A 25,113-nucleotide genomic window follows, 5' to 3' on the forward strand; every position below is an offset into this window, starting at 1 on the left:
TCTCTTTTTTAGAAAATTATAATCATTCCTTTAATTCTCTCAATCTTTCTTTAGTTATCCTTTTTTCAAAGAATGAATGACCGATTGTCGAGATGAATTTTTTAGTGTGATGAATTATTATTAGCCTTTCAACCTTGCAAGATCGTGACTTATGTTATTCAATAAATTAGTCGAGTAATTAAAAAAAAAAAAGAAATTAGAATAATAAAAAGTAGAAATTTTTTTGTTTACTTTATCGTTGCACATGCATCCTTAGCTTCTGATCGCACTCAATCATCCCTCATTTCCCCTTTACCTTTTTCCAACGAAACTGTTTCGAAACTTACGTAAATAACAAGAATTCTCGAATCTGTTTTGAAAAAAAAACGAAAAATTACGAAAAAAAATTTAGTTTCGAAACATTTCGAAACTGCAGACTCAATCAATTCAGCTACAAACAATCATTCTTCCATACATTCTATTCTCAAATTTCACAGATCCGGCATCTTGAACACCTCAATAGCTCGTTTGCTCGTAGCATCGTCCCCTCGAGGAAGTCGAGATCCACTGATCTTTCGAAATATAGTAGGCCTCTAAACCAGCATAATTGAAAAATTTCTGTAGTAGTTCCTAAACATAATTGAAAAATTCTATAGTATATATATTTAATAGAATAATGGAAAGAAAAAATTGTTAAGTGGAAAAAAAAATAGTGATTTCCATTCGTATTTTATTAAATATTACAAATAATGTATCTTTTAAATCGAATTAAATTTGATTTTCTCAGAAACCAATAAAGTTTCTGTTATATGTAAATAATCGTTCGAAAATTGATACATAAATGGAAATCTTTATATTTCAAAAATTTTCAATATTGTCCAGGAATTACAGTAAATTTTTCTTTGATACCCCGACAAAAATGGAATGGAAAAAATATTTCTACAATATCACATCAGGAAAAAAATTCAAATACTTTTTCCACGATATTTCTCCTCCAAATATATATACATATATATATGAGACCTACCGTATTTCCCATGTTATGTTAAAAACGGAGGCCACCGTAAAAAATTCCGAATATTCAACTAACTAATTCAACAAATTCACTTCTCTCAACAGGGATCGTTGAGCAGAGCCTTTGGTCTACGACCCAGGAGCGAAAAGGCCTCGCCATCGTCTTCGTCGGACACCGGAAGCCTCGCCAGCCAGTACATGAGCAGCGCCAGGAGCAACTCACCGCCACCCCCGCAACTGCCACCCAGGCCCATCACAGGCAACAAGAGACACCGTAGGGTGAAAAGCATAGGGGACATCGACTACATAACAAGCGCGGCAGTGAGCACCCCCGTTTGACAGGAGGGTAGGCCCCAACATTCGGGGCCTTATAGAAGCCTGAGCGAGCGAGGATACTCCTCGTCGTATTCCTCTTCGCAGTATGGCTCGTATTCCGGCTACAGCAACGTTCTACACGGCGACCAGTACCAATATCAACAGACTGGTAACTATTATCAGTTGAAGGGCGGCTATTACTCGCCGCAAAGCACCGGGCCGCCGTTTCCTGGTGTTCAAAGATACGGAAGCTTGGCCGAGGAAGCCTGGTCGTGCACCACGAAAGACGATTCCGGCAATCCGAAGCCGAGCCCCAGGACTTATCTAGCTTAGCTGGCTTCGAGAATGTACACGGTGACGTGTTATTATACGATGACGATTCGCGACGTATGATCTCGTTTCCAACGGCGTTATTTATTATCGTATTTTTCGTTGGTGACAAATCGGGTGTTACCTGAGCTGTGATTTAGCTTGGAACGAGAACTGGGATTGTTGGATGATTGATGATGAACTTTTAACTCTTTCACCAATGAATCGATGGTTTATGATTTATAAGAGGAATATTTGTACATTTTTGATAATTTTTCGAGATTTGTCTTGTTATTGTGTTATTATATTTATAACTTGACTTTGTATGATATATATTATTTATAATGTATTTTAATATTAAATTATATATCATCGTATGATAGGATATTGCAACAATTCTCTTAAATCATTCGAAATATCTAATTCAATTAAAAGAGAATTCATATTTTTTATTATAACACAAATTCTAATACATAATGTTTATAATATATCACCTATTTAAAAAATCATAAAGCATATTATTAATTCTATATTATCATCCTTATTTCGTACAAATAATTTATATTCTGTTATTATATAGAATAGTGGATGTAAAAACACAGACTATATTTCTGTTATAATAAAAATTAACATAAATGATAATTCAAATTATGGATTATATTATATTATACATTAACATTATTAAAATAATTCGATAAAGGTGAAAGGGTTAATTAATTTTAATAATATCATATCGTGGTATCAAAAATAATACGATCAAAATAATTGTGTAACAATCGGCAAACTTTAATGAAAAAACCTGTTGTGCCTATATGGGGACATAAGAATAAAAATCATTCTATTTCGAACGTTCGAAACTATGATTAGTTGAAAAGAAACTCGATCTATCGTATGAAAGAGACTTTAACAAGAAACTTCGACTCTGGTTGTATTACAACTCAAGGATTTGAAATATTGTCACGAAGAATTATTCCATCTAATTTCGATTAATTTTAATATCACGAAGCGAATTATCCTATAAATTAATTAAATGCACTCCAAATATGTATATCTAAAATATCAGTTTTGTAGTATTTAATCCATTAAACGAGTTAATTCGTCATCTGACTTACAAATATGTTGATATAATATAATGATATGAATATCTTGATATAAATTATTAATTAATAATAAATTTATTTACTTGGGAATTCCCGATTTTTAATATGTTGTTTTACATTTTTATTGCGTGTATAAGCACTCAAAGTATTAGATTGATGCATATTAAATGTTTAAAGTTTTAATTTAATAATAATTAATTTTTAATTTAATAATAATTTAAGTTAATATTCATTAAATTTCATCTTATAGTCAATTGTCATAAATCATATTTAAAGAACAAAATTTATTCATTTAAGAGAAAAAGAATTCTCATAAATTCTCATAAAAAAGAAAAAATAAACATTTAAAGTTAAACAAAATTTAAGATAAAAATTAGAATCTTTTTGTGAATCGTTATGAATAATCAAAATATTTTAATTAAATATTTGATTATTAATTTAAGTAATTTTTTTTTATTTTAACAAAAAAATTACAATTTGTTGAATTTTAAAAAAAACGATTCTCATAAATATATCAAATAATAAAATTATTCATTGAAAAAAATGAAAAAATTATTTTGTTTAAATATAATGTTTATTTGAGAATATATTTACAATATTTTATTATATTTTTATCGTACTGTATATTTTAATTATATTTTTACTTTTTGCTTTATTTTCTATTTTTGTTAAACACACATTTCAACGAAATTTTTATACGACCAATTAAAAAAGAGAATTGTACTTTGTACATCAATTGTGCGATTTTTCGAGTTCGAATTTTATTCCTCATTCCATTTCAAAATTTTCATTTGTATAATAACGTAATCAATAGCCGCGTTCGTGCACATAATATCAGTCACCTTTTCACATAATGTTAGAAAGTTATTTAATCAGCATTGAATTCTGGAATTAATTATAAGACTGTTGTTCGAATTTGGAAGCTCTTGAAATAAAAACTTCCTAATCTTTTGAAATAAAAGCTCAAAAGATTAAAAAAAAAAATTCATCAAGTAATTAAGATACTTACTTGTATATTCTAATTGATATATTATTATAAAAATGTTGATAATTAATATTATCAATATTAATAATAATTATTCTAATAATATTAATATAAATAATATACATATTAAATATAATATATAAATATTATTTAATATTGATAATATTGATAGTAATAATATTTAATGATTCGAGTGGAAGTTAAATCTATCTGTATCTACTTAAAAATTACAAAAATCAAAGAAATAGAAGCATGCAGGGGCTTCCATCAAATTTATTATATTCGAACACGTTCAATACGGATTCAATGAACACGCATATATATACATTCCAATCACTGTTTCTCGAGAGAAATCACAAAACAGAATAGGTAAAAACCTATTTTATTTATCGATAAAAAAATTTAGAATAGTTAGCTAAAAATAAATCGACGACCAAACTGCAGTCAGTTTTAATGTAAAAAAAATTAAAAAAAAAAAAAAAAGAAATAAAAAAAAAAAGAAATAAGAAAAGAAAATAATCGAAATATGATATACACATATACATTTCTGCATTTTTGCGAATACAAATCGTGCATAATCTTATTCGAGAAACCTATTTTTTCTGCATTCTCGTTTCCATAATACTTGTACATAATATATAACGAAACGAAATAGTGCAGATATGCGAGAGAAAGAGATAAAATATTTTTTTTTCTTTTATCTCTTCCAACGCACATAGGTAAATGATGTTTACGAATAAACGATAGATAACCGAATTAAGTAATATTATTTACAGAAACACCAGAGTATAACACCAGAGTTCGAATGGTGATCATCGTTTAAAAAATACGTGTTATGATGTAATTAATTATATAATTGTTAAAAACAAAAAAAAAAAAGAAAAAGCGTGCATGTGTCGATTATAATCAACGATGTATTTATATACGCCGTATGTATACGGTATTAATTATTATAAAACGATTATAATAATTAATATCAACGTAAAATATTTTGACTCATGTTTAGAGAAAATTGCCGGAATCGAATCGCACGTCAAGATTTATTCTTCTAATTACGCTTGCGTAACGAAACGATATATTTTGTAGATAAAAAAATTTCAATAATTAATATTTATTCGTAGAATTTCTTATTGTATGTATTTATATTCAGTTATAAATTATATGATTAAATTAGATTTTTTTCGATCCGTAAATTTGTTTAACCCGTGGATCAGTATTATCGTCATTTAGCGATCAATAAATGACGAATTAATACTATGAGGGTGTAATTTATTCATTTGTCTGTTATATACCTAAGTAATTTATTTGAATAAATTAATTTAGGTTATAACGTCACACATCCCGTCAATATATAATTAAATAAGATTCGATGGGCAACGATATTTCGAATTTATTTGCGGGACGGTGCACGTTCTTCAAATGTTATGTGATGAAATTATCAAATATGTGATGAAAATTTGATAATTCGTAGTACAGAATGTCACAAATTTCTTCGATTAATTTTATTACAAATTTTTTAATTCAGAAGACCGAGAATCCAGTCCTGCTCATTTGATGAAGATTTTTAATATTACGTGATACAAGCTGTATTATTTGAATATTTTGTCAATTTTTAATTTATTATTAACTTGCACCCATACGATATACGATACGATCCATATTTTTTAAATTGATAACAATTGTAACATTTGCTTTATGAATGTCTTAAATGATAATGCGACCAATGATCAGATGAATCAATTGTAAATGTGCTCAGTATCGTCTGTATATATTTGTGTGAGTTGTATTTAAATATTTGGGAGAAATGAAATAAACGAATGCCTTCACTTCTGTGCAAAAAATAAAATTTTTTTCTCTTTTATTTATTTTCAGATCATCATATGAAACGTATAAAAGTTAAAAATAAAATAAAAAAATCATTTTATTTAAATACAATAATTTGTTTTATGAATATCATATTCTAAATATAATGTAATATCATAGTGCATATTTTGAACATTTATGTATTTTTTTGCATGTAATATATATTCTATAGATTTTTATATATTTAAATTTTGCATAAATGCATATATATCTACAGTCTAATTATCATTTAACATGATATAATTATTAATTTCGGGTTTTGTGGTTGATATATACGCATAAAAAGCTGAAAATAATTCATTGGCTATTACCTCGATGCATTCATACAAAAACGTAACAATTCTTGCTAATTCATTAAATATTTTGTTCTTAGAAGTTGTGTTAATGTTTATACCATATTCTTTTAAATTTCCTTTACAATATATCCATGAAAAATAAACAGCATCACATAAGAATTGTCGGGGATCATTGCAATGTTCTATTATAATTACAGCAATTTTAAAACACTTTCTTAATATATCAACCGCGTTATCCATGTACTTTATTTCTTGTAATATTTCGTTAAAATAATCAACATCGGGAATTGTTTCATCTGAATATTCTTTTTCTGCATAAAAATTTTGTAACAATTGTTTTATTAGAATTTTTAAATTAATCATTATATAATTTCTTTCCTTAGATACTATCGATGAATGTGGATCTATTAAATTAAATGTGACTGCACCAATTGTCAATAAGTGAGTCGTAAACTGAATAGGATTTATAAATATTTTATTATTTATAACAATATTGCCATTCTGATATTTTATTGAAAATTTATTTGCCCAATTCATTTTACTTAAACTATTTAAGAAATCTTCTTTGTTAGTAAATTCTTTTATCTTATATATAATACTTTCAGATTTATTTTGTACATTTTTAGTATTGTATATTTTTATTTTATTAAATTCCTGTTTTAAACGATTAATTCGTAAAGCGTTCTTGAGTTTTTCAAGAATAGTACCTTTAGATGATACTATGAGTTCACTAGCTAATTTGGTTTTTATTAAAGTATTACTAAAGAATAAAATTTGTGAAGTAAAGATAGCTATATCTAAGAAATCAACATTCTTTTCCATCTTATACTTTTCAATTAAACGATATCCTTGATAAATTACACTAGCGCCATTCACTGTTAAATTGCTCAATATCACAGAATTATAAGCTACTTTAGCTGCAGCACTTATGGTACAGCCTCTTGAAAGAGCCTTTGAAATAAGCATAGTTCCACTATTTGCTCCTAATGTTAAAGCTGTACTACTTACTTCAAACCAAGCAGAGAATGCATTTTTATTTATAGGATTGATGGATTGTTTATGTGTAGCAAGATCTATTAATTTTTGTGAATTTCTAACAATAATCCATGTCCCACAAATTCCACCATGAATTAAACCTAGCAATCAAAATATCAATCAAATAAAAATATATGATAGATTATTTTATTTATTCATAAATAATTATTCATAAATAAAATAATTTATACCTGTAGTGAGAATAGCTGGTCCAATAGGTGTTAAAAAGCTAGCAGCACTAAGTCCAATACTACTAATTATGGACATTGTATTTACAGCAACATCAATGCCCTTAAGAACTTTATTTTTAAAAGTACAAGCAGGAGAATCTAATATTTCAATCCATACACTTGAAAAATATTCTGTTACTTTATAATTTGGATTACATTGATATAAACCATTTTTTGGTAAAATCATAGTACATGGAGGTAATGTATTATTTGATATGTAATCTTTCCAAGTTTTATAAATTCTGCCCTCATTATCAATATACCATGTATCATATTGTAATGTTTTTAATTTAAATATTGGTAAAACACATATGTTATTATTCTCTTTGCTTGATGCGTTATCTTTTTCGTTAGATTTTTGTGGAACTTTTGTTTGTAAGAATATTACATTAAATATAATTCCAATATAAATAGAACTATTTTTGTTGTCTTTTCCATATTTTATTATCTTTTCATATATTGTATTTATAACTTTGCACATTGTTTTGTCATATATTATTTTTTTAAATATATATTCTGATTGATTATTATCACTTGTACAACTTATAGAAATATTTGAAATTTCAGTATCTATATCTATTTTAGGAAGACCAAATAAAGCATATCCAATTTTATGTCTTATAAGTTCATAATTTTCAAAATCATATTGAAACCAATCAGGAAGAAGTTCATAATAATTTTGATGATATTCTTTAGCAAATTTGATTGCTTCTATCTAAAGTAAATAAAATGAAAATATAATTTTGATAATATAATAATAAATTAATAATAAGAATATGCAAATTTACCTTTTCATCATTAGAAATAGCCATATTTATTTTAAAAAATCTAAACAGAATAAATTGTTATATAAACTTATATAAATAATATTTCTAATTATAATACTAATAAAGAATTTCATAAATAAAGAATTTCTAATTATAATACTAAAGAAAATGTATATATATATATACATTTTACATAGTTTTATATATATATTATATTATATATATATTATATATATATTATATATATATTATTAAAAATAATATTTTTTATATTATCATTATAGTTAATAATAAATACAATTATATTTATGAGCAACAAATCTATAGCAATGTCAATGTCTATTGTTTAAATATACAAATGATAATAAAATATCACTTTCAAATTAAAATCAATTTTTAAATATACATATACATATATACATTTAAGTACATACTTTTCCATGTGAAAATACTTACTCTTGGTTATATTTTAAATTTCATTAAAGCTCAAAAAAGCATAACCCCTTTTTAGTGATTTTTATAGTGATTAATAACATATATATTAAAATTATATTATATATCTGTATAAGACAAATAATTCATTACATGAAAACTTATTGCAAATATTTATATTTTATTAAATATAATAAAACCATAAAATTAAGTAATAGAATCTCATTTTAATTTACAAATATTATCAAATATAAAAAATGAAATTTTTATTAGCTAACATGTTTTTAAAAATAGATGTTTTTTATTCCAAAAATTTGGTTACAACATAGCATCAAATTAATATCCAATATCTATAAATTAATGTCATTTAATTATAAATTCAAATATATCCATCTGTATACCAAAATATATAATAAATCTTATATCAATTTTTGACACCAAATTTACACCAAACCTTGATATCATAATTTGCCATCGTCTTGGACAAAACAAAACAAATCTTGTAGTCATAAATTATATATTCACAAAATGTTAATTCTTAAATAATTTCTTTTAAAAATAATTATTTAATAATTATTTAAATTAATTTTATAAATATATTTTATTTTAATTTTTATTAATATTTTAATAAGTAAATTTTAATTTAAATATATTTTTAAGATTAAATAGAATGTACAATATTATTATTTATAATTATTTATTTTTTCTACCATATTAAACATGATAATTAAAATAATTAAAATGATTATAATCTTTAATTTAATACAATTGCTGCAATCTTATTATTTAAATTTATCCAGATTTTTGAAATCCTTATTATATATATTATACATATATTAATATATATAACAATTATATAATATATATATATAAATAACAAAGATACATATTATATAATAATAAATGTAATAAATTATAATAAATAAATATTAATATATTGTACATATATTATATATATATATACATATATTTACATTGTATAATTATAAATATATAATATATATATATATACATATATAAGTAAACGACGCAATAACGATTCTAGTATAAATGTATGTAATTTTGTGCTTAAATATGCAACTTATTCAGAATTTGCTAATTTTTATTACTTATAATTTAAATTAAAATTATATATAAATATTTTTTTGTATATTTTAATTCATATTTATTGATTATATTTATTTTAATTCTGTTGATTAAAAAAGTAATAAAAATGTAATAAAAAATTGTTGATTAAAAAAATAATAAAAAATTAACTTCTTATATTATTATTTATCAAAGATGATTTTCCCTTATTTGTTTTATTTTCGATCAATTCTTGTAAAAATTTGTTATTTTTCTTTCTTTCTATTAAACTTAATTTTGATTTATTTAATTGTTATACTTTTGTCATTCTTTTTCTTTTTCACTTAGATTTTCATGTTTTCTTCTTGTTCTTATGAATTATCAAGTGGTGGATTTAAAAAAATTTTCTAATAAAGCAATATAATTTTTGGGATTTTAAAGAAACAGACAAAATATAGAATTCAATTAATTTTATATATATTTTTTTAATATAAAATCAAAAAAATATAATGTTAAATAAAATATGAAATATAATAAATATGCATATGAAATAAGACTGCATATAATTTAAATATAATAACATAAAAAGAATAATAGATAACAAAAGAATAATAGATACAAAAACATTATATTATATATTAGAATAAAAAATATATATTAGAACATAAAAAAAATAAAATTTTTAAAAATACTAATTATATTTTTTACAAACAATTGATATATTAAGCAATTTTTTTTTTCATGAATTATCTTTGCAATATTAATATTACTAATATTTCTTGTTTTGTATTTTCTTCTTATATATTCTTAATAATGCTTTTTATTTTATTATTATATTGTTAATTTATAATATTTTTAGCTTTACATAATAATGCCATATTATTTAATTTTTAATAATATATTTTTAGAATAGTTTTTTTTTATGTTTAAAAAAAAATTATTCTACTAATAAGTTCAAAAATATAAATATAAATGTTATGTTTATCTAATATAAAAATAATTTTTATATTAGAAAATATTAAAGATATTTCTTTTTGCACAAAGTTTTGTATAATTTTACAACAACATATTTTTTTCAATATTTTTTAAAAATAATAAAAACTATATTAATTTATAATCAGCATGTATAATAATCTTTCATGATTATCAGTTTTAAAGCTACTAAATCCACCACTAACAACCAAATTTTAAATAATAAATTTTCTTTTTTATCTGAAAAATTTAAAACATGGAATATTCTAAAATTGTTGATATTATATATAGACACATATATTTTTAATTGTTACTTATAATATTTATAATAGTTTTTCAATTAGTGATTTTTTCAAATTCAAGCTTTTGGCTACCAGTCGCTAACCCACTCGCTAAAATAACTCACTAATAAGAAATTTTATATAATAAGAACTAAATAATTAACAAAAAAAAAAAAATAAACCTCTTTTTAAAAACTTTTTAGGAATAAATATTTTTTTCTATATAGTAATTGAAAAAATAAATTTTAAATAGATATAATATCAACTTATAATTCATAAAAAGAATTGACAATAATTATATATTATAACTTATAATATAAATATCACTTATATCAAATATTGTACAATATCAATATACAAGCGTATCAATATATATTTATGTAACATAAATTAATACAATATTTAATATAAATAATATATATATTATAAACAATATATAATAAATTTTGAACTTTTAGAATCATAATAATATACTTCAAAATTATTTCAATTTTTTAAAACTATTTTGAGTTAGAATTTTCCATGTATATGTATATGTAATAATTTAAAATAATTATTTTCCCCTACAATAAAAGTTATATATCTCAAAATTTAATAATAAAATTTAAAATTGAAAAATATAATTAAAAATAGAAAAATAATAAAATAAAATATTTAATCACTTTTCTTATCACCATTTGATTGAAGATTATTATATTCATCATTTAGCCGATCATATTCTTTAGCAAGAGATTCAGCTTGAGATTTTATAGCTTCTTTATCTTTTTTTTCTTTTATAAGCTGATCTTCCAATTCTTTATTTTTTGTTCGTAAATCTTTAATTTGATTTTTCCATTCTGCTATCTCTTCATTGTGAACTTCATTTAAATCATTCTGTGTACTTTCTGTTTTTTGTGACAATAATTGTTTTGCTGTTGTAGTTGCAGATTGTGCTTGTCGTATAGCTGCTTCATTTTGTGCTAATAAAGTAGCTTGTTTAGAAATTAAAATCACAAGCCGTTGTATAACAAGACATAAAAATAATGCAAAACCAGATATATAAAAATTCCGTTCTGCTCTGAATAATCTCATGTTACCTAAAATATAAAATAACATAATAACATTATAATTAAATTCTTGAAATAGATAAAATATATTATATTTTTAATATATATGATAATAGATATAATATTATAATAAAAAAAAAATATATACCTTGCATTTCAGCATCTAAATGATGCTCTTTATGCTCATCAATCATAGAATATTTTCGTATTTCTCTAATGGCATCTAATAAAAACAAAACTAAGATTCCAATTAAAATTAAAAAATAAATTGATGCTTGGTTACTTAATCTTTTTAAAAATTTAGATTTAAAAAATTTTTGCCATCTTGGTGCAGAAATTATTGGCAAAACCAATAATAATACTACTGCAATTTCAATATAAAGAAATGCAGCAACTAAAGTCCACTGCAAACTCATTATTTATAAACACATCTAAAAAAATTCCAAGAAAAAATTACTATAAATATGAAAAAAGATAAAATTACAAAAATAAATACGAATATTTATAATGAATAAAACTTGAACTAATTTAATAGAATATGAATATTAAGTATTAAATTAAATATTGATTTTTTATTTTTTAATTTTAATAAATATTATTGAATAATTTGATTAAAATCTATTTATAAAAAAATATTATAGCAATTTTATATATTTTTTAATGTGAATAAAAGTTTAATGATCAAATTTATAACATAATGCAATACTGAAATTTTTTTATGTAACAATGAAATTTTTTAATAAAAGTTCTATTGATTTTAATGAAATATTTTGAAATATAATCTCTATTTTATTATTTTGATAAAATATTAATAACTATTTAACTTTAATTTTTTATTTTAAATAATTATTTTAATAAAAATTATTTTCAAACTCTAATAATAAATAATAAAATTTGAAAGAATAAACATTATCTATTCTGAATAAAATTATTCTGAATATCTTTGAATATAGTATATATATTAGAAATAATATTTATAATCAAAATTATTTTGAATTCAAAATCTAAACTAACCTATATTTTAATTATTAGATATTTTAACTAAATATTTCAAATTAAAATATTATCTAACTAATACATTGATAATTTTAATATTTGTAATATATTTAGTCGTAAAGTACTGAACTGATAAAAATTGCAATGATTGTAGTAAATTTAGCAATAATTATTTTATTATAATTATTTTGACTAATTTTAAAAATTATATTATTTTAGTAAAAATAATATTAAAAAATACATACCGGCAATTAATTCTAATATCTAAAATATTGAAATTAATATCTAAAATACTAAAATTAATGTAAGACAGACTTGTATATTTCCACCGGCTCTTTTATATGTGATCTAAACTGATAGTGATCTAATGTGATATAAGATATAAATGACTACTGAATTATCTAGACTCTAATATATATATTGTATACATATAATTGAATATAGTAAAATTGCTTTGTCATTAGAATATGGGCGTAAATATTAAATATTTACTATACTAATAAATATATGTAGGGCAAAAGTACAAACTCCTTCTCTGTAAGTTTGTCTTTCTTAACAAATTTTTTTATCAATATACTTCAGAAAAATAAAATGTTTATAATTTATTCAATTCAAAAAAATATAGAAAAAATAATCTATAGAATGTTAGCAAATTATTTATAGGGATAAATATAAATTTTCCAGATCTGCTAAACGTAAAAAAAAAAAAATGAACAGAATGTAGATATAATTGATTGATTTTGATAAACTTAATATTTTTATAAAAATAAGCACATATTTCATCAATTATATATATATATATTATATAGTAATAAATAAGTATAAAGTGTTATACAATAATATATATGTGTAATATTCATGAAGTGTAATTGAGATGCATGGACAGCATAATAATTTATACATATTGATATATATCATTATTTATCTTCAAAGATTGGAATAATTTTCATAAGATATAAATCTTAATAATTATTTTGAGAAAATTAAAAAAATTCAGATTGTAAAGATTTTAAAACTTCATTGAAATTTTTTTCGAAACCATACTCTTTAAATTGTTATACATGGTTGACTAAATTGATTCAAACAAAATTTATTCAATTTCAAATCAAACTTAGTTAATTTATAGATATAATAAATTTGATGATTTTTAAATATATTATAAAGAGATATATATAATATATATATTTATAATAAATTTTTAAATAGTTTTTGTCTCTCTTTCTATATATATATAATCGTTTAATTGTTAATTTTAATTTTTGAAATACTTATAAAAAATAACATAACAAGATTAAATTTCATAAATATTTTTATATCTATAGCAATATGTGCATCAAATGTAATATATAATAATATATAATTATTAATATAATTATATTTCTGATTATTAATAAAATTTTAACATAAAATAATATTTCGTTAATACAAAATTATAATATTCCATTATTTTCAATTAAAAGAAATATTCTATAATATTGATATTAATATAATATAATATTAAATTTTTTATAAAATTATTAATAGAAATATTAATAGAATTATTAAAATTAAAATTATATAAATTATGATATTAAAAATTAGAATTATTGACATTTTAAATATTTCATACTTATTTTTTTCTTTTCTTAATTTTAATTAAATTATTTTTATTGATTGAATATAATATTGTATTGTTTAAATTTTTTTAAATATTTATTATTAGTAACATTATAAAAATAACTTTCCAAAATCTGATTATATCGTATAATTTATTTTCAAAAACTAAAATTTATTATTAAATTTACATTACATTTGGTTAGACTATCAATGATTTAATATTAAAATACATTAACGTGCTGCAATCACTTGTGCTCGGCGTTGATCTACACAATTAGAAAATTCTTCAACTAAACTAGAACAGTTTAAAATTTCTTTAGGATAATCTTGATAACATTTGAACACTTTATCAGAATTGCTTTTACATGGTTGAATAGTATCTTGAGCATTTATGCCATCCTTATCTGTAAAAAAAATAACAAAGAAATTAATTTAACTTTTATAATATATAATATTAATACAAGTTAATAATAATAATAATAATAATAATAATAATAATAATAATAATAATAATAATAATAATAATAATGATATATATACATATATAATTTATGTATATATGCATGCATGTGTATATTTGATAAATAATTATTACATTTATAAAATATAAGTTACCATATGTATGAAAAATATTATATAATAAATATAAATAAATATAAATAAATAAAATAAATGCCTGGTTACATAGCTATTATAAACATTAAAATATAAAAAAATTATGATTAAAATAAATTGAATTTTATTAATTCAATTTAATAAAACAATTATTTAATTGTTTCATTAAAGTTTCATAAATTATATAATAATATATACTTACTACATCTTTAAAAAAATCATTTAATAATTAAATATTCTATTAATAATTTTATTTTTATGAATTATTTTTATTTAAATCTTTTTATTTTTCTTGAATTATTTTTTTCTATAATTTAAATTTTTTATTTTATATTTTTAAAAATTTGAAACTACATATTTAAATTTATAAAGATTATTCTATCATAAATTATATCAATAACATTTATTGAATTATTTTTGCTAAAGTGTTGTAGAGTATTTTATTATGAGGAAATTAAAAATAATATATAGTTTTTAGTAAAGATAAAAGTTAAATAAGAAAAAGTAATGTAAAGAGATGAGCTAGAATTAGAAATAGTAAATGAATTTGTATACCTGGGGATAAAATTGAAGTAGACTTACATCTTCTGAGGTAGAAAAAAATTTGGCAGCCAGACAAGTGTGGAGCATAAGGAAAAAGTACTTTAAGTACAAATTTAAGAAGAATGATCATATTCAATTATCTTGTAAGGAACATGATGATTTATGGGATGGAACAGTACGGGTAGAAGGAAAAAAGCAAACTGAAAAAGATAATTAAAATATATAAGATGATGTCTAATTTGGATAGATGTATACCCAGATATAATACTAAACAAAACGCAAAAAAAGAAAAGAAATTAAAACTAGCAATATGAAGAAAAATAAAAACAGATGAAACAAAAAATAATATCTAAATAAAAGAATGAATGATTAAAGATAAATACAATTAATTAAAAATAGAGAATTTAAAATGAGAAGTAAAAATATGTATGTATATATATAACAAATAAGAAAGATTCAATAAAATAGAAAAGCATATTTCTGAAAAGTTTATGTGATTAACATAAAATTTGAAAAAATTGAGGGGGAAGGGGGAACTAAATCTAAAATTTTAGCTTCAAATATTTATTAGTTTTTGAAATACTAAAAAAGATATATTTTTGTATAATATATTAAATTTTGTTTATATAAACATAACTATATCTACACAAGTATTATTAATACTATCTTCATATTATTGATTATCATAAAATATAAAATAGTCAATAATATATAATACAATAGAGATACTAATAGAGTATCTCAAATAAAATTAGTTATTGTAATTTCAATCTTGAAATTGTTTCTCTCGAAGAATATTTTTTATCTGAAATTGTCTTATAAGAACATTACATTTTAAAATCAAGTTATCGATTTTTATCTTAATATTTGTTCTGATCTTAATAAAAACTTAAAGCTAAAACTTTTGATTTAATATTCCATTTTCCCTTTCTTTTTTCTCTCTCTAAATTTCATGACAATTGGAAGTATAAACTTTTTAGAATATCTAAAAGTATAATAAATATTGGATAGAAGAAAAAAAATGAATTATATGAATTAGGTATCTAGAAGATGATGCTGATATAGAATATAAGATATGCAAAACACTAGAATAATAAATGACAGAGAAAATAATAAAGTAAGAAAGTGATAAATTCGAAGAAAAAAGTAAAAAAGGGAGAAAACTTTTTACTTTTACTCAAAATACTCAAAAAATTATATTGAATTATTGCATTAGACTTATTTCCTGAGAAGATTTTGTTTCAATTATTTAAAATCTCAAAAAATTTAACAATAATTTTCATTATATATATTATTTTATAGCTTTAATATATTTCAAATCCTTTCATTGATTTGTTAATATTTTTAAAATAATTAAGTTCTTCTGTTTTTAGTATAGTGTATAAAAATGCAATTTTCATCTTTATGAATAAAATACCAAGAATATCAACTTTACGAAACTGAAATTAAAAAACTTGTATAATTGTAAAATATAATTTAAATATAATTATAATTATAAAAAATATTATACTTATACTGTTTAATATTTCAAAATATTTTTTTGTATAATTTAATTTTTTATATAGAAATTTTTTATATAGAAATAAATTATATAGAATTAAAAAATATATATAATTATATAGAATTAAAATATAAAGAAATTTAAATTTCTTTTTTTTTTACTTTTCAGAACAATTATAATTAATAATTTATAAAATAATGTTTATAATTAAATATATAATTAAATATAATTAAATATTCTATTTTTAATTTAAATTATTTTAATAAATTATGAAACTTGATTAAAAAATAGACACACATACATACAATAAAAATAATTTAAAATTCAATGAATAAGTTTATAATAATTAAAATATTTATAATATTTAAAATTAAAAAGTTTGTTTTAATTACTTTATTATAAACTGAAAAAAAAATTATTTGTAAATTACTTATATTTTAAAAAATAATAATAAATAAGTTTTTACATACCATTGGCATTTAATTGCTCTGCAGCTTTTTTATATTCTGCATTAATAATATTATTAATTTCTGAATGTTTTTGTTCCAAATCCTGCAAACGTTTTTGCCAATAATTATCCTGATTTCGAAATTCTTTTTCTTTCTGTTGCTGTATTTGAAGAGCAGTTAAAGTTAATTGTGGCTGATATATGGGATATCCAGCATTCACCGGTATATCACTCTGAGATAATTGTGAAGATGCAGTCTTTTTAGAATCTGTTAAAGTAGCAGATCTTACTTCATTTGCTACATTAGGTTTTTCTTCATTCATTTTTTGAGTTAATCGTTCCACAACAGACTCTGATATTTCTATAACATCTATTTCTTCATTATTTATAGTAAGTTTACGTGCACTTTGTCCAGAACCCATATTAACAGTTTAAATTTGTTTTTAATAAATTCACACCTGATGTTTTTCAAATTTTTATCTTTAATAAGGCAAGTTTTTTTTTCATTGAATAAAATATAAAATTAATTACCTGAAAAATATAGAAAATATATTATCTAAAAAATATGAATAATATACTTTGTTTAATATTTTTAAAATATATTAATATTTGAACTTCAAAAGTATAATTTTATAATGCACATATAATATTAACATTGATATAAAATTATATTTTTAGAAATTAATTAAATTTTTATATACTTATACAATATTTTTCAATCATAGTTAATAAAACTACATTTCATGTTATTAATTGTTAAAAAATTTTTATAAATATCAACATAATTTTTTTTGTTACTTTTTCCAAATTTTATGTAATGATATATATGATATGTAAATATTTATACATTCTTTTTTTGTTTCAATAATTGAATATTAACAGAATTAAAATTAATGTTAGTGACTATATGTGACAGCAAATATATATATATATATATATATCATTTTATTTCTATATTCTTGTTTGATTACTATATCAATGTAAGAACTATCTAAAAGTTTTTGTTAATAAGGTTAGTCTAATTAATAAGGTTATTATAATATGAAAATTTAAAAATTTTAAAACAATATCAATTAAGGTTTTATTTATTATGATTAAAACATTTAAAATATTTCAAAAAATAATTGTTTTTAAATACGTAATAAAAAATATTACACTTACATATCAAAGATCACTTTTCTATTATGTTATTATATACTATAATATTTAAATGTATTCTAAAGTAGAAAATATATAACTTCTACACATATCATATGGCAAAAAAATTGTCATAAAGGTAAGTTTACAATTTCTTTCGTAATATTAAAATTTCTTGTTATAAATATATGAATTGTAAACATAAAAATTAATTTCTCTTTAAACATATAATTTAAATAGTTTTAAATAAAAATGATAAAATACTTAATAATATAATTATTTATTATAAAAAATAATTACGCAGATTTGCTTTATTTCCGAAGCACTGGTAACTGATGGACTTGAAATTTAAGAAGGGTAATAGGGAGGGGAGATAGACTGTAATATAAACTTTTGGCTTTAGATATTTATTAATTTCCGAAATATTAATAAAAATTATCATTACATTGAATTTTGCTTATATACGTACATCCATGATAACACACGTATTAATTGCGACGACTGCTTGTCTACTGTTTCTATAAACACGCCAGCACCCAAAATGTATAACAAGCAGTGCTAGCGATCTAAATTTAGATAATAAAATTTTATCACATTTTGAAAGTATCGTAAGTTTTTTGCTTTTCAAAAGAATGTTGCCTAATAACGGACGTTAATATTATTGTATTCATAGAATAATAATGAGAACTGTCACAGCACAAAAAAAAATAGTTATTTTCAATTTCTCGCGCACTTTAATAAGCGGATGGTTTAACATTTCATGAACACCAATTCACATGAAGTAAATCTTAATTGTTTACTAAATTCACAATATATTGATTTTTTGATTAAAAAATTTAAAGGTCCTTGTCACAATTCTTCGTATAAATTACTCGGTTTTACTAATCATAAATATAAATCAAGATATATATCCACAATTAAAGGTCAGTTAATCTTTAAAATATATTAAAATTTATTTGTTTATTTATTTTTATTTGTTTTATTATATTAAATATATAAATATATAATAATAAATGTATAAATATTACTTGTGATACTTTGAATTATTTATAGATGCAATAATTGTTTTAAATAGATAAGATTTATTTTTAACTTTAATTCTATTATTTTTAGTTTTATTTTTTATTATTATATATAGTCATTTGAAATATAATTATGTGATAGATTGTAATATAATTATTAATTTAAAATAAAAGAAAAATAAAAATATAAAATATAATTTTATTGAATTTTATTTAAATATATAATTTTTATTAAAAGCAAAAAAATTTCAGTATTATGTATATATATAATATTTTATATATATATATATATATTTACATAAAAATTAAATTATACATTTTTACTATTATATGATTTTTATATTATGCATTATATTTAATAAAATAAAAATAAAATAATAATGTTTTCTTGATTTTTTTAGATTAAAATAGATTAAAATAACTAAAAAACATGAGTTTGCAATGGACTTTAATAGCTGGATTTTTATATGTTGAAATTTTAGTAGTTTTATTACTATTATTACCAATTATTTCACCTTTAACATGGCAAAGGTTTTTTAAATCTAAATTTTTAAAAAGATTAACTAACCAAGGCACGTTTTTTTTTTTACTTTTACTTGGAATATTAGTTTTGTTTTTATTAGATGCTATTAGAGAAATGCGAAAATATTCTACAAATATTGAACATAAAGACTATCATTTGGATACTGAAATGCAAGGTATGTTCATTTTCATTATATAATACATAATATTTTATCTATTTCAAGAATTTAATTATAATGTTATTATGTTATTTTATATAGGTAATATGAGATTATTTAGAGCGCAACGAAACTTTTATATATGTGGTTTTGCATTGTTTTTAAGTCTTGTTATACGACGTCTTGTTACTTTAATTTCTGCACAAGCTATTTTATTAGCACAAAATGAAGCAGCTATGCGACAAGCTCAATCTGCAACTACAACAGCAAAACATTTATTATCACAAAAAGCAGAAAATGCACAGAATGACTTTAATGAAGCTCACAATGAAGAGATAGTAGAATGGAAAAATCAAATTAAAGAATTACAAACAAAAAATAAGGAATTAGAAGATCAAGTTATAAAAGAAAAGAAAGATAAAGAAACTATTAAATCTCAAGCTGAATCTCTTGCTAAAGAATATGATCGATTGAATGATGAACATAGCAAGTGTCTTCAATCAAGCGGTGATAAGAAAAGTGATTAAATGATATTTAATTTTTTGTTTTTCTCTTAATCTTTGTCATTTATTATTTTATTATATGAAATTTTGTTGCAATTCATATTTAATATTATATAATATTATGTTATAATTAGGTTTAATATTATATAATATGTACTCAATAGATAATAAGATAAATAAATTATTAAACTTTTATCTTTAAATTATTCTATGTTATAAGATTATATATAATTTGTATGATATATATATTAAAATATATTTTTTTGAAAATATAATAAAATTATTTTTAATGAATATTCATATATCTATACTATATATTATTAATGTATTACTTGTACTACATATTATTAATTTCAAATTAACTATATATATATATAAACATAATTATATCTAAAATTATATATAAAACTAGATTATATTAAATAAATATAACATTTTAATATATATTTTTTATTATTTAATTGGATATTTAATTTAGAAATATATTAATTAAAATTTTATGATATAGTACATTAGTATTTTATATATATAACAAAATATTAAATAAAAAATATAATTAGTAATTTAAAAATCATAATTGTATAAATGATTAATAAGAATAAAATAGAAATAAAATAGAAAAAAGAAAAATTAGAAAAAAATTAAAATTACTTAAATTAATTTAATTTTAAAATCATTAATTTGAAATTTTATTTCTTCATTATTAATTATAAATAAATATTCTATAAATATTTATATAAATTTATAATTTACAAAATAATGATTTTGAATTATAAATAAAAAAAGAAATAATTAAAAATCTATTTAAATAAGTACTTACTGATAATATAAAATAATTTTTAAAATAATCACTAGTGGTGTTAGTGTCTTAGTATTATGTGAGATCGTTTAGTAGATAAAAGTTATGCATCTATTTTTGTGAATTTGTCACTTTTTATTTGTCGAAAAATTTAAATTATTAGAAATGTCTACGGCTAAAAAAGGATTTACTCAAGATTTACCTCCTAAAGGAGGATATGCTCCTTTTCAAATAGCACGAACTAAATTACGTACTTTATTCACAGGTATAAACTAACCTACATCTATATCATTCATTATCTAACATGTTATGCTATGTAATGTTTTTTAAATAATATGTAAAAATTGTTGAAATTAATAAGCCACTTAATTTATTAAAAATATATTATAATATAGTATAATATAACATATTATTATATTATAATATAATAATTCTTTTAAAATATGTATATATAATACACGTATACATATGTGTGATATATTTTATATATTTTTTTATAATAATTTATTATTTATAAGAAAAACTTCTAATACTATTCTTTCAATGAATTTTTACATAATAATAGAATAGGAAAAAGCTAATAATAATGATTTTAATAGAAAAAAAGGCAAATATTTAACAAAATATAAATATTAAAGTTATTTTTATTTATTTTTTAATATTTGTTAAAAAATAATATTATATGACTAATAATGATTTGCTGATAAATTATTTATTAAAAAATTCTAGGTCGTTTGAGTATGGGAATATTTGTTGCTGTTAATGTATTTGGATTTCCTCTTTACTATCAAAATTGGAAAGAAGTTAGACAAAATATTATTGAAGCAAAAAGTCAAGAATTAGCTACACTTCCTATTTTATATGCAGAAAGAGATAGAACGTAAGTATAATTGTTTTGTAAGTAAAATGTTTTTAGAAAAATATTTTATAAAAATTATATTATTTGTTATATTTACTATTTCAATTATGTTTATTATTAATATTTTATTTTTATAACTCAATAATGAAATTTTATAAATTTTTTCATTCTATTGTAAAAATTTCTGTAAGCTAAAATATAAATTTTAATTCAAATTATATATTAATCATTTTAAATTATTTTTTGTTATTTCTCTTTAATTTGAATTAATTTGAATAGAAATTTGAAGTTTATTTCTATAAATTGAACTTTTATGTTTTTCTTTTTTTACTGTTTTCTTTTTTAATATCTAATAAATAATTGTGTATTATATTCTGATTGATTATTTAATATATATAATATTATTTAATTATATTATATATATTATATTTATATTATAATATTATCATTATTATTATATTTAATTCATAATTGATTATTTAATATTTTTTTCTTTCTTTCAACTATTGTTTTAAATGCTTAAAAGCAAGAAATAACATTTATACATTTTTATTTTTATATCTTGATATTCAGAAAAATATTTATTCTCATATAAAATATCTGTATGTTAAATTTTTATTTGTTACATTTCTTTTGTGTTTTGAAAAGCAATTTTATCTAAAGTTAAACTATTATTAGATTAGATTAAACTATTATTTTTATTTATTACTATTGTTTTAGTTTTAAAAATATTTTGAATCATCCAATTAACATCTAAACATTAATTTTAAAATTATTTTTATTCTAAAATATATTTTAAAATATATTATTTTGGTATTTCACATAATATTTCTAACATAATATGTATTATAATTAGTTCATTTTTAGAAATCATATATATGATTCTTTATTTAATTACAGATTGTTAAAACATATGAAGCGATTGCGAAACATAGAAGACGACGTAATGAAAGATTTTCCATATTGGGAAGTAGGTACATTATTTGGAACACAAATATATGAATCATTACCAGAAGATACATATATTGAGCCTTTACCTATGGAGTTGTTTACTTATACATCTCTTCAAGATTATCCAATATATTTTTATTCTCATTTGTTAACATAAATAAATTATTTATTAAGATTTATAAAAAATAGTTTCCTATATTAAATATAATTAATAAAATCATATTATATATAAAATATATATATATATATATATAACAATAAATAATAAAATAACAATAAATATAATAACTTGATTTTATTGTATACTTTCTATGTTATTTTATTATAATTATTTCAATATTGTATATTGAATTCAATTAGATTCAATTATGAAAAATTAAAAAGAAAAAAATTATTAGTTTGTTAATTAACTTTTTTTTAACGATTTCTAATAATTGAAATATTATTAATATATAATTCGAAAATTAAAATTGATCGTTGATATAGTGAAAAAAATTGCTTAAAATGATAATGATTAATAAAATATTTTAAGTTTATTAAAATAAGTTAATTAATTAAATTTATTAAAATATGATTAATAGATTAATCGAAAAAAATATTTTTTAGAAAATATCTATGATCAAGTAATAATATTTAATTATAATAATATGTCAAATCAAAATTATATTATAATATTATTAAATTCTATATTTATATATAATAATATTTGAAATGAGTAAAAAAAAAAAATAAAATGGAATAATTAATTAATAATGCAAAAAATTAAATAATAGGTCAGAATAATAAATCAAACGTGCACTAAAGAAATTTTTAATAAAGAATATTATATTTATACATACATATTATTAAATTTGAATTGAAATTTATATATATTTAAATCGAATTATTTTAAACTCTAACATTTAATACCAGCAATTTTTATAATTATAATTGAACGATTTTATAAGACAATTTTTTTATATGATTTTGTATCGGATTCGTTGCATTTCAATATTTACAAACAAACTTGCCTAGTCTGTATCTCTTCATTTTTATTTTTCAAATTCATCTATAAAAATTAATTTTTCTTGCAGCATGTTTTGAGATTCATTTATAATTTTTTTATTTTCTAGCAATAATATTTCGTATCGAATTCATCTGCGCAATTCCAATAACTTTCAATAACTTTATGATTTCGCATCAAATTTATCTATAGAGTTCTCAGTAGGATGGAAAGAAAATTATTTTTTTCCGTAAAAAGAAACTAGTACAATTATTAAACTAAAATTTTCTTTTTGGAAAAAGTAGAAAAAAATAATATAATTAGTGAACTGATATTATAATTCATATAAGTAGATATGAGAAAAACAAATAACGGATGAGAAATCGAACTAATTCAATAATTACTATAATACTACTTTTATCAATTTTCTTGAAAGTAAGGAAAAAAGAGAACTATTTTTTTTCGTAATTATTTTATTCTTAATTTTACATCGTGTTCGTTTATAAAATTTTTTTTTGATTTTATATCTTTTTATATCATCTTTTTTCATATGTATTTATTCTAAAATTTTTTCATTTTTTCAAATGTAAGTGCTTGAAATGATCTATAATATAAATATTCAATAATTATTTTCATAGTTGAGAATATGCTTTTGATTTTATCTCTGCATCATAAAATTTGTGGAAATGTTTATTTTAATTTTAAATTTTCTCTCTTTTATATTTTTCATATTGTCAATTGCTTGTTTAATGAAATTTAAGAAAGAGTTCTGAACCATATCAGAATTAAATT

The 25,113-nt window shown here is 19.9% G+C and overlaps 6 protein-coding genes across 33 annotated transcripts in view; 3 read left to right on the plus strand and 3 right to left on the minus strand.

Moving 5' to 3' along the window:
* LOC108004431 (kazrin) overlaps nt 1-5,548 on the plus strand; it is a 166,854-nt gene extending 161,306 nt beyond the window's left edge. For 15 of the 21 annotated variants that reach the window (XM_062085226.1, XM_062085230.1, XM_062085228.1 and 12 more), the window contains one exon: nt 1,099-5,548. In XM_062085226.1, the coding sequence (XP_061941210.1) occupies nt 1,099-1,332 (234 nt within the window). In that variant the 3' untranslated portion in view covers nt 1,333-5,548. The remainder of the gene's footprint in view (nt 1-1,098) is intronic. The other 6 variants (XR_009832723.1, XR_009832724.1, XM_062085231.1 and 3 more) reach the window with 4 other exon arrangements.
* On the minus strand, nt 5,530-9,428 carry LOC108004408 (uncharacterized). Its single transcript, XM_017067283.3, has 4 exons — nt 8,350-9,428; nt 7,915-7,954; nt 7,088-7,841; nt 5,530-6,997 (listed from the first exon to the last, which is right to left on the minus strand). Exons 2-4 carry the CDS (start codon nt 7,936-7,938, stop codon nt 5,784-5,786), a joined length of 1,992 nt encoding a protein of 663 aa, XP_016922772.1. The 5' UTR covers nt 7,939-7,954; nt 8,350-9,428; the 3' UTR covers nt 5,530-5,783.
* A 417-nt stretch (nt 9,429-9,845) lies between these two features.
* On the minus strand, nt 9,846-13,343 carry LOC108004413 (B-cell receptor-associated protein 31-like). Its single transcript, XM_062085239.1, has 3 exons — nt 12,931-13,343; nt 11,838-12,120; nt 9,846-11,719 (listed from the first exon to the last, which is right to left on the minus strand). The coding sequence occupies exons 2-3, from the start codon at nt 12,103-12,105 to the stop codon at nt 11,298-11,300; spliced, it is 690 nt and encodes a 229-aa protein (XP_061941223.1). The 5' UTR covers nt 12,106-12,120; nt 12,931-13,343; the 3' UTR covers nt 9,846-11,297.
* A 1,071-nt stretch (nt 13,344-14,414) lies between these two features.
* On the minus strand, nt 14,415-21,684 carry LOC108004473 (MICOS complex subunit MIC25). Of its 6 annotated transcripts, XM_062085240.1 has the most exons (4): nt 18,826-18,964; nt 18,550-18,742; nt 17,411-17,919; nt 14,415-14,685 (listed from the first exon to the last, which is right to left on the minus strand). In XM_062085240.1, the coding sequence occupies exons 3-4, from the start codon at nt 17,808-17,810 to the stop codon at nt 14,513-14,515; spliced, it is 573 nt and encodes a 190-aa protein (XP_061941224.1). In that variant the 5' UTR covers nt 17,811-17,919; nt 18,550-18,742; nt 18,826-18,964; the 3' UTR covers nt 14,415-14,512. The 6 variants fall into 6 exon arrangements, with proteins under 6 accessions (XP_061941224.1, XP_061941225.1, XP_016922906.1 ...); XM_062085241.1 differs by lacking the exons at nt 18,550-18,742; nt 18,826-18,964 and adding an exon at nt 21,551-21,684; XM_017067417.3 differs by lacking the exons at nt 18,550-18,742; nt 18,826-18,964 and adding an exon at nt 18,995-19,130.
* LOC108004471 (B-cell receptor-associated protein 31-like) lies at nt 18,349-21,010 on the plus strand. 3 transcript variants are annotated; one of them, XM_062085237.1, is made up of 3 exons: nt 18,349-18,664; nt 19,949-20,245; nt 20,330-21,010. In XM_062085237.1, exons 2-3 carry the CDS (start codon nt 19,978-19,980, stop codon nt 20,752-20,754), a joined length of 693 nt encoding a protein of 230 aa, XP_061941221.1. In that variant the 5' UTR covers nt 18,349-18,664; nt 19,949-19,977; the 3' UTR covers nt 20,755-21,010. The 3 variants fall into 3 exon arrangements, with proteins under 3 accessions (XP_061941221.1, XP_061941222.1, XP_016922903.1); XM_062085238.1 differs by lacking the exon at nt 18,349-18,664 and adding an exon at nt 19,003-19,133; XM_017067414.3 differs by lacking the exon at nt 18,349-18,664 and adding an exon at nt 19,308-19,448.
* Nucleotides 21,659-23,632, plus strand: LOC133667329 (uncharacterized). The gene is made up of 3 exons (XM_062085244.1): nt 21,659-21,794; nt 22,259-22,409; nt 23,289-23,632. Exons 1-3 carry the CDS (start codon nt 21,695-21,697, stop codon nt 23,494-23,496), a joined length of 459 nt encoding a protein of 152 aa, XP_061941228.1. The 5' UTR covers nt 21,659-21,694; the 3' UTR covers nt 23,497-23,632.
* The last annotated feature ends 1,481 nt before the right edge of the window (nt 23,633-25,113 follow it).

Source organism: Apis cerana, linkage group LG14 (assembly GCF_029169275.1).
Source record: "Apis cerana isolate GH-2021 linkage group LG14, AcerK_1.0, whole genome shotgun sequence".
Classification (NCBI taxonomy): Eukaryota; Metazoa; Arthropoda; class Insecta; order Hymenoptera; family Apidae; genus Apis; species Apis cerana.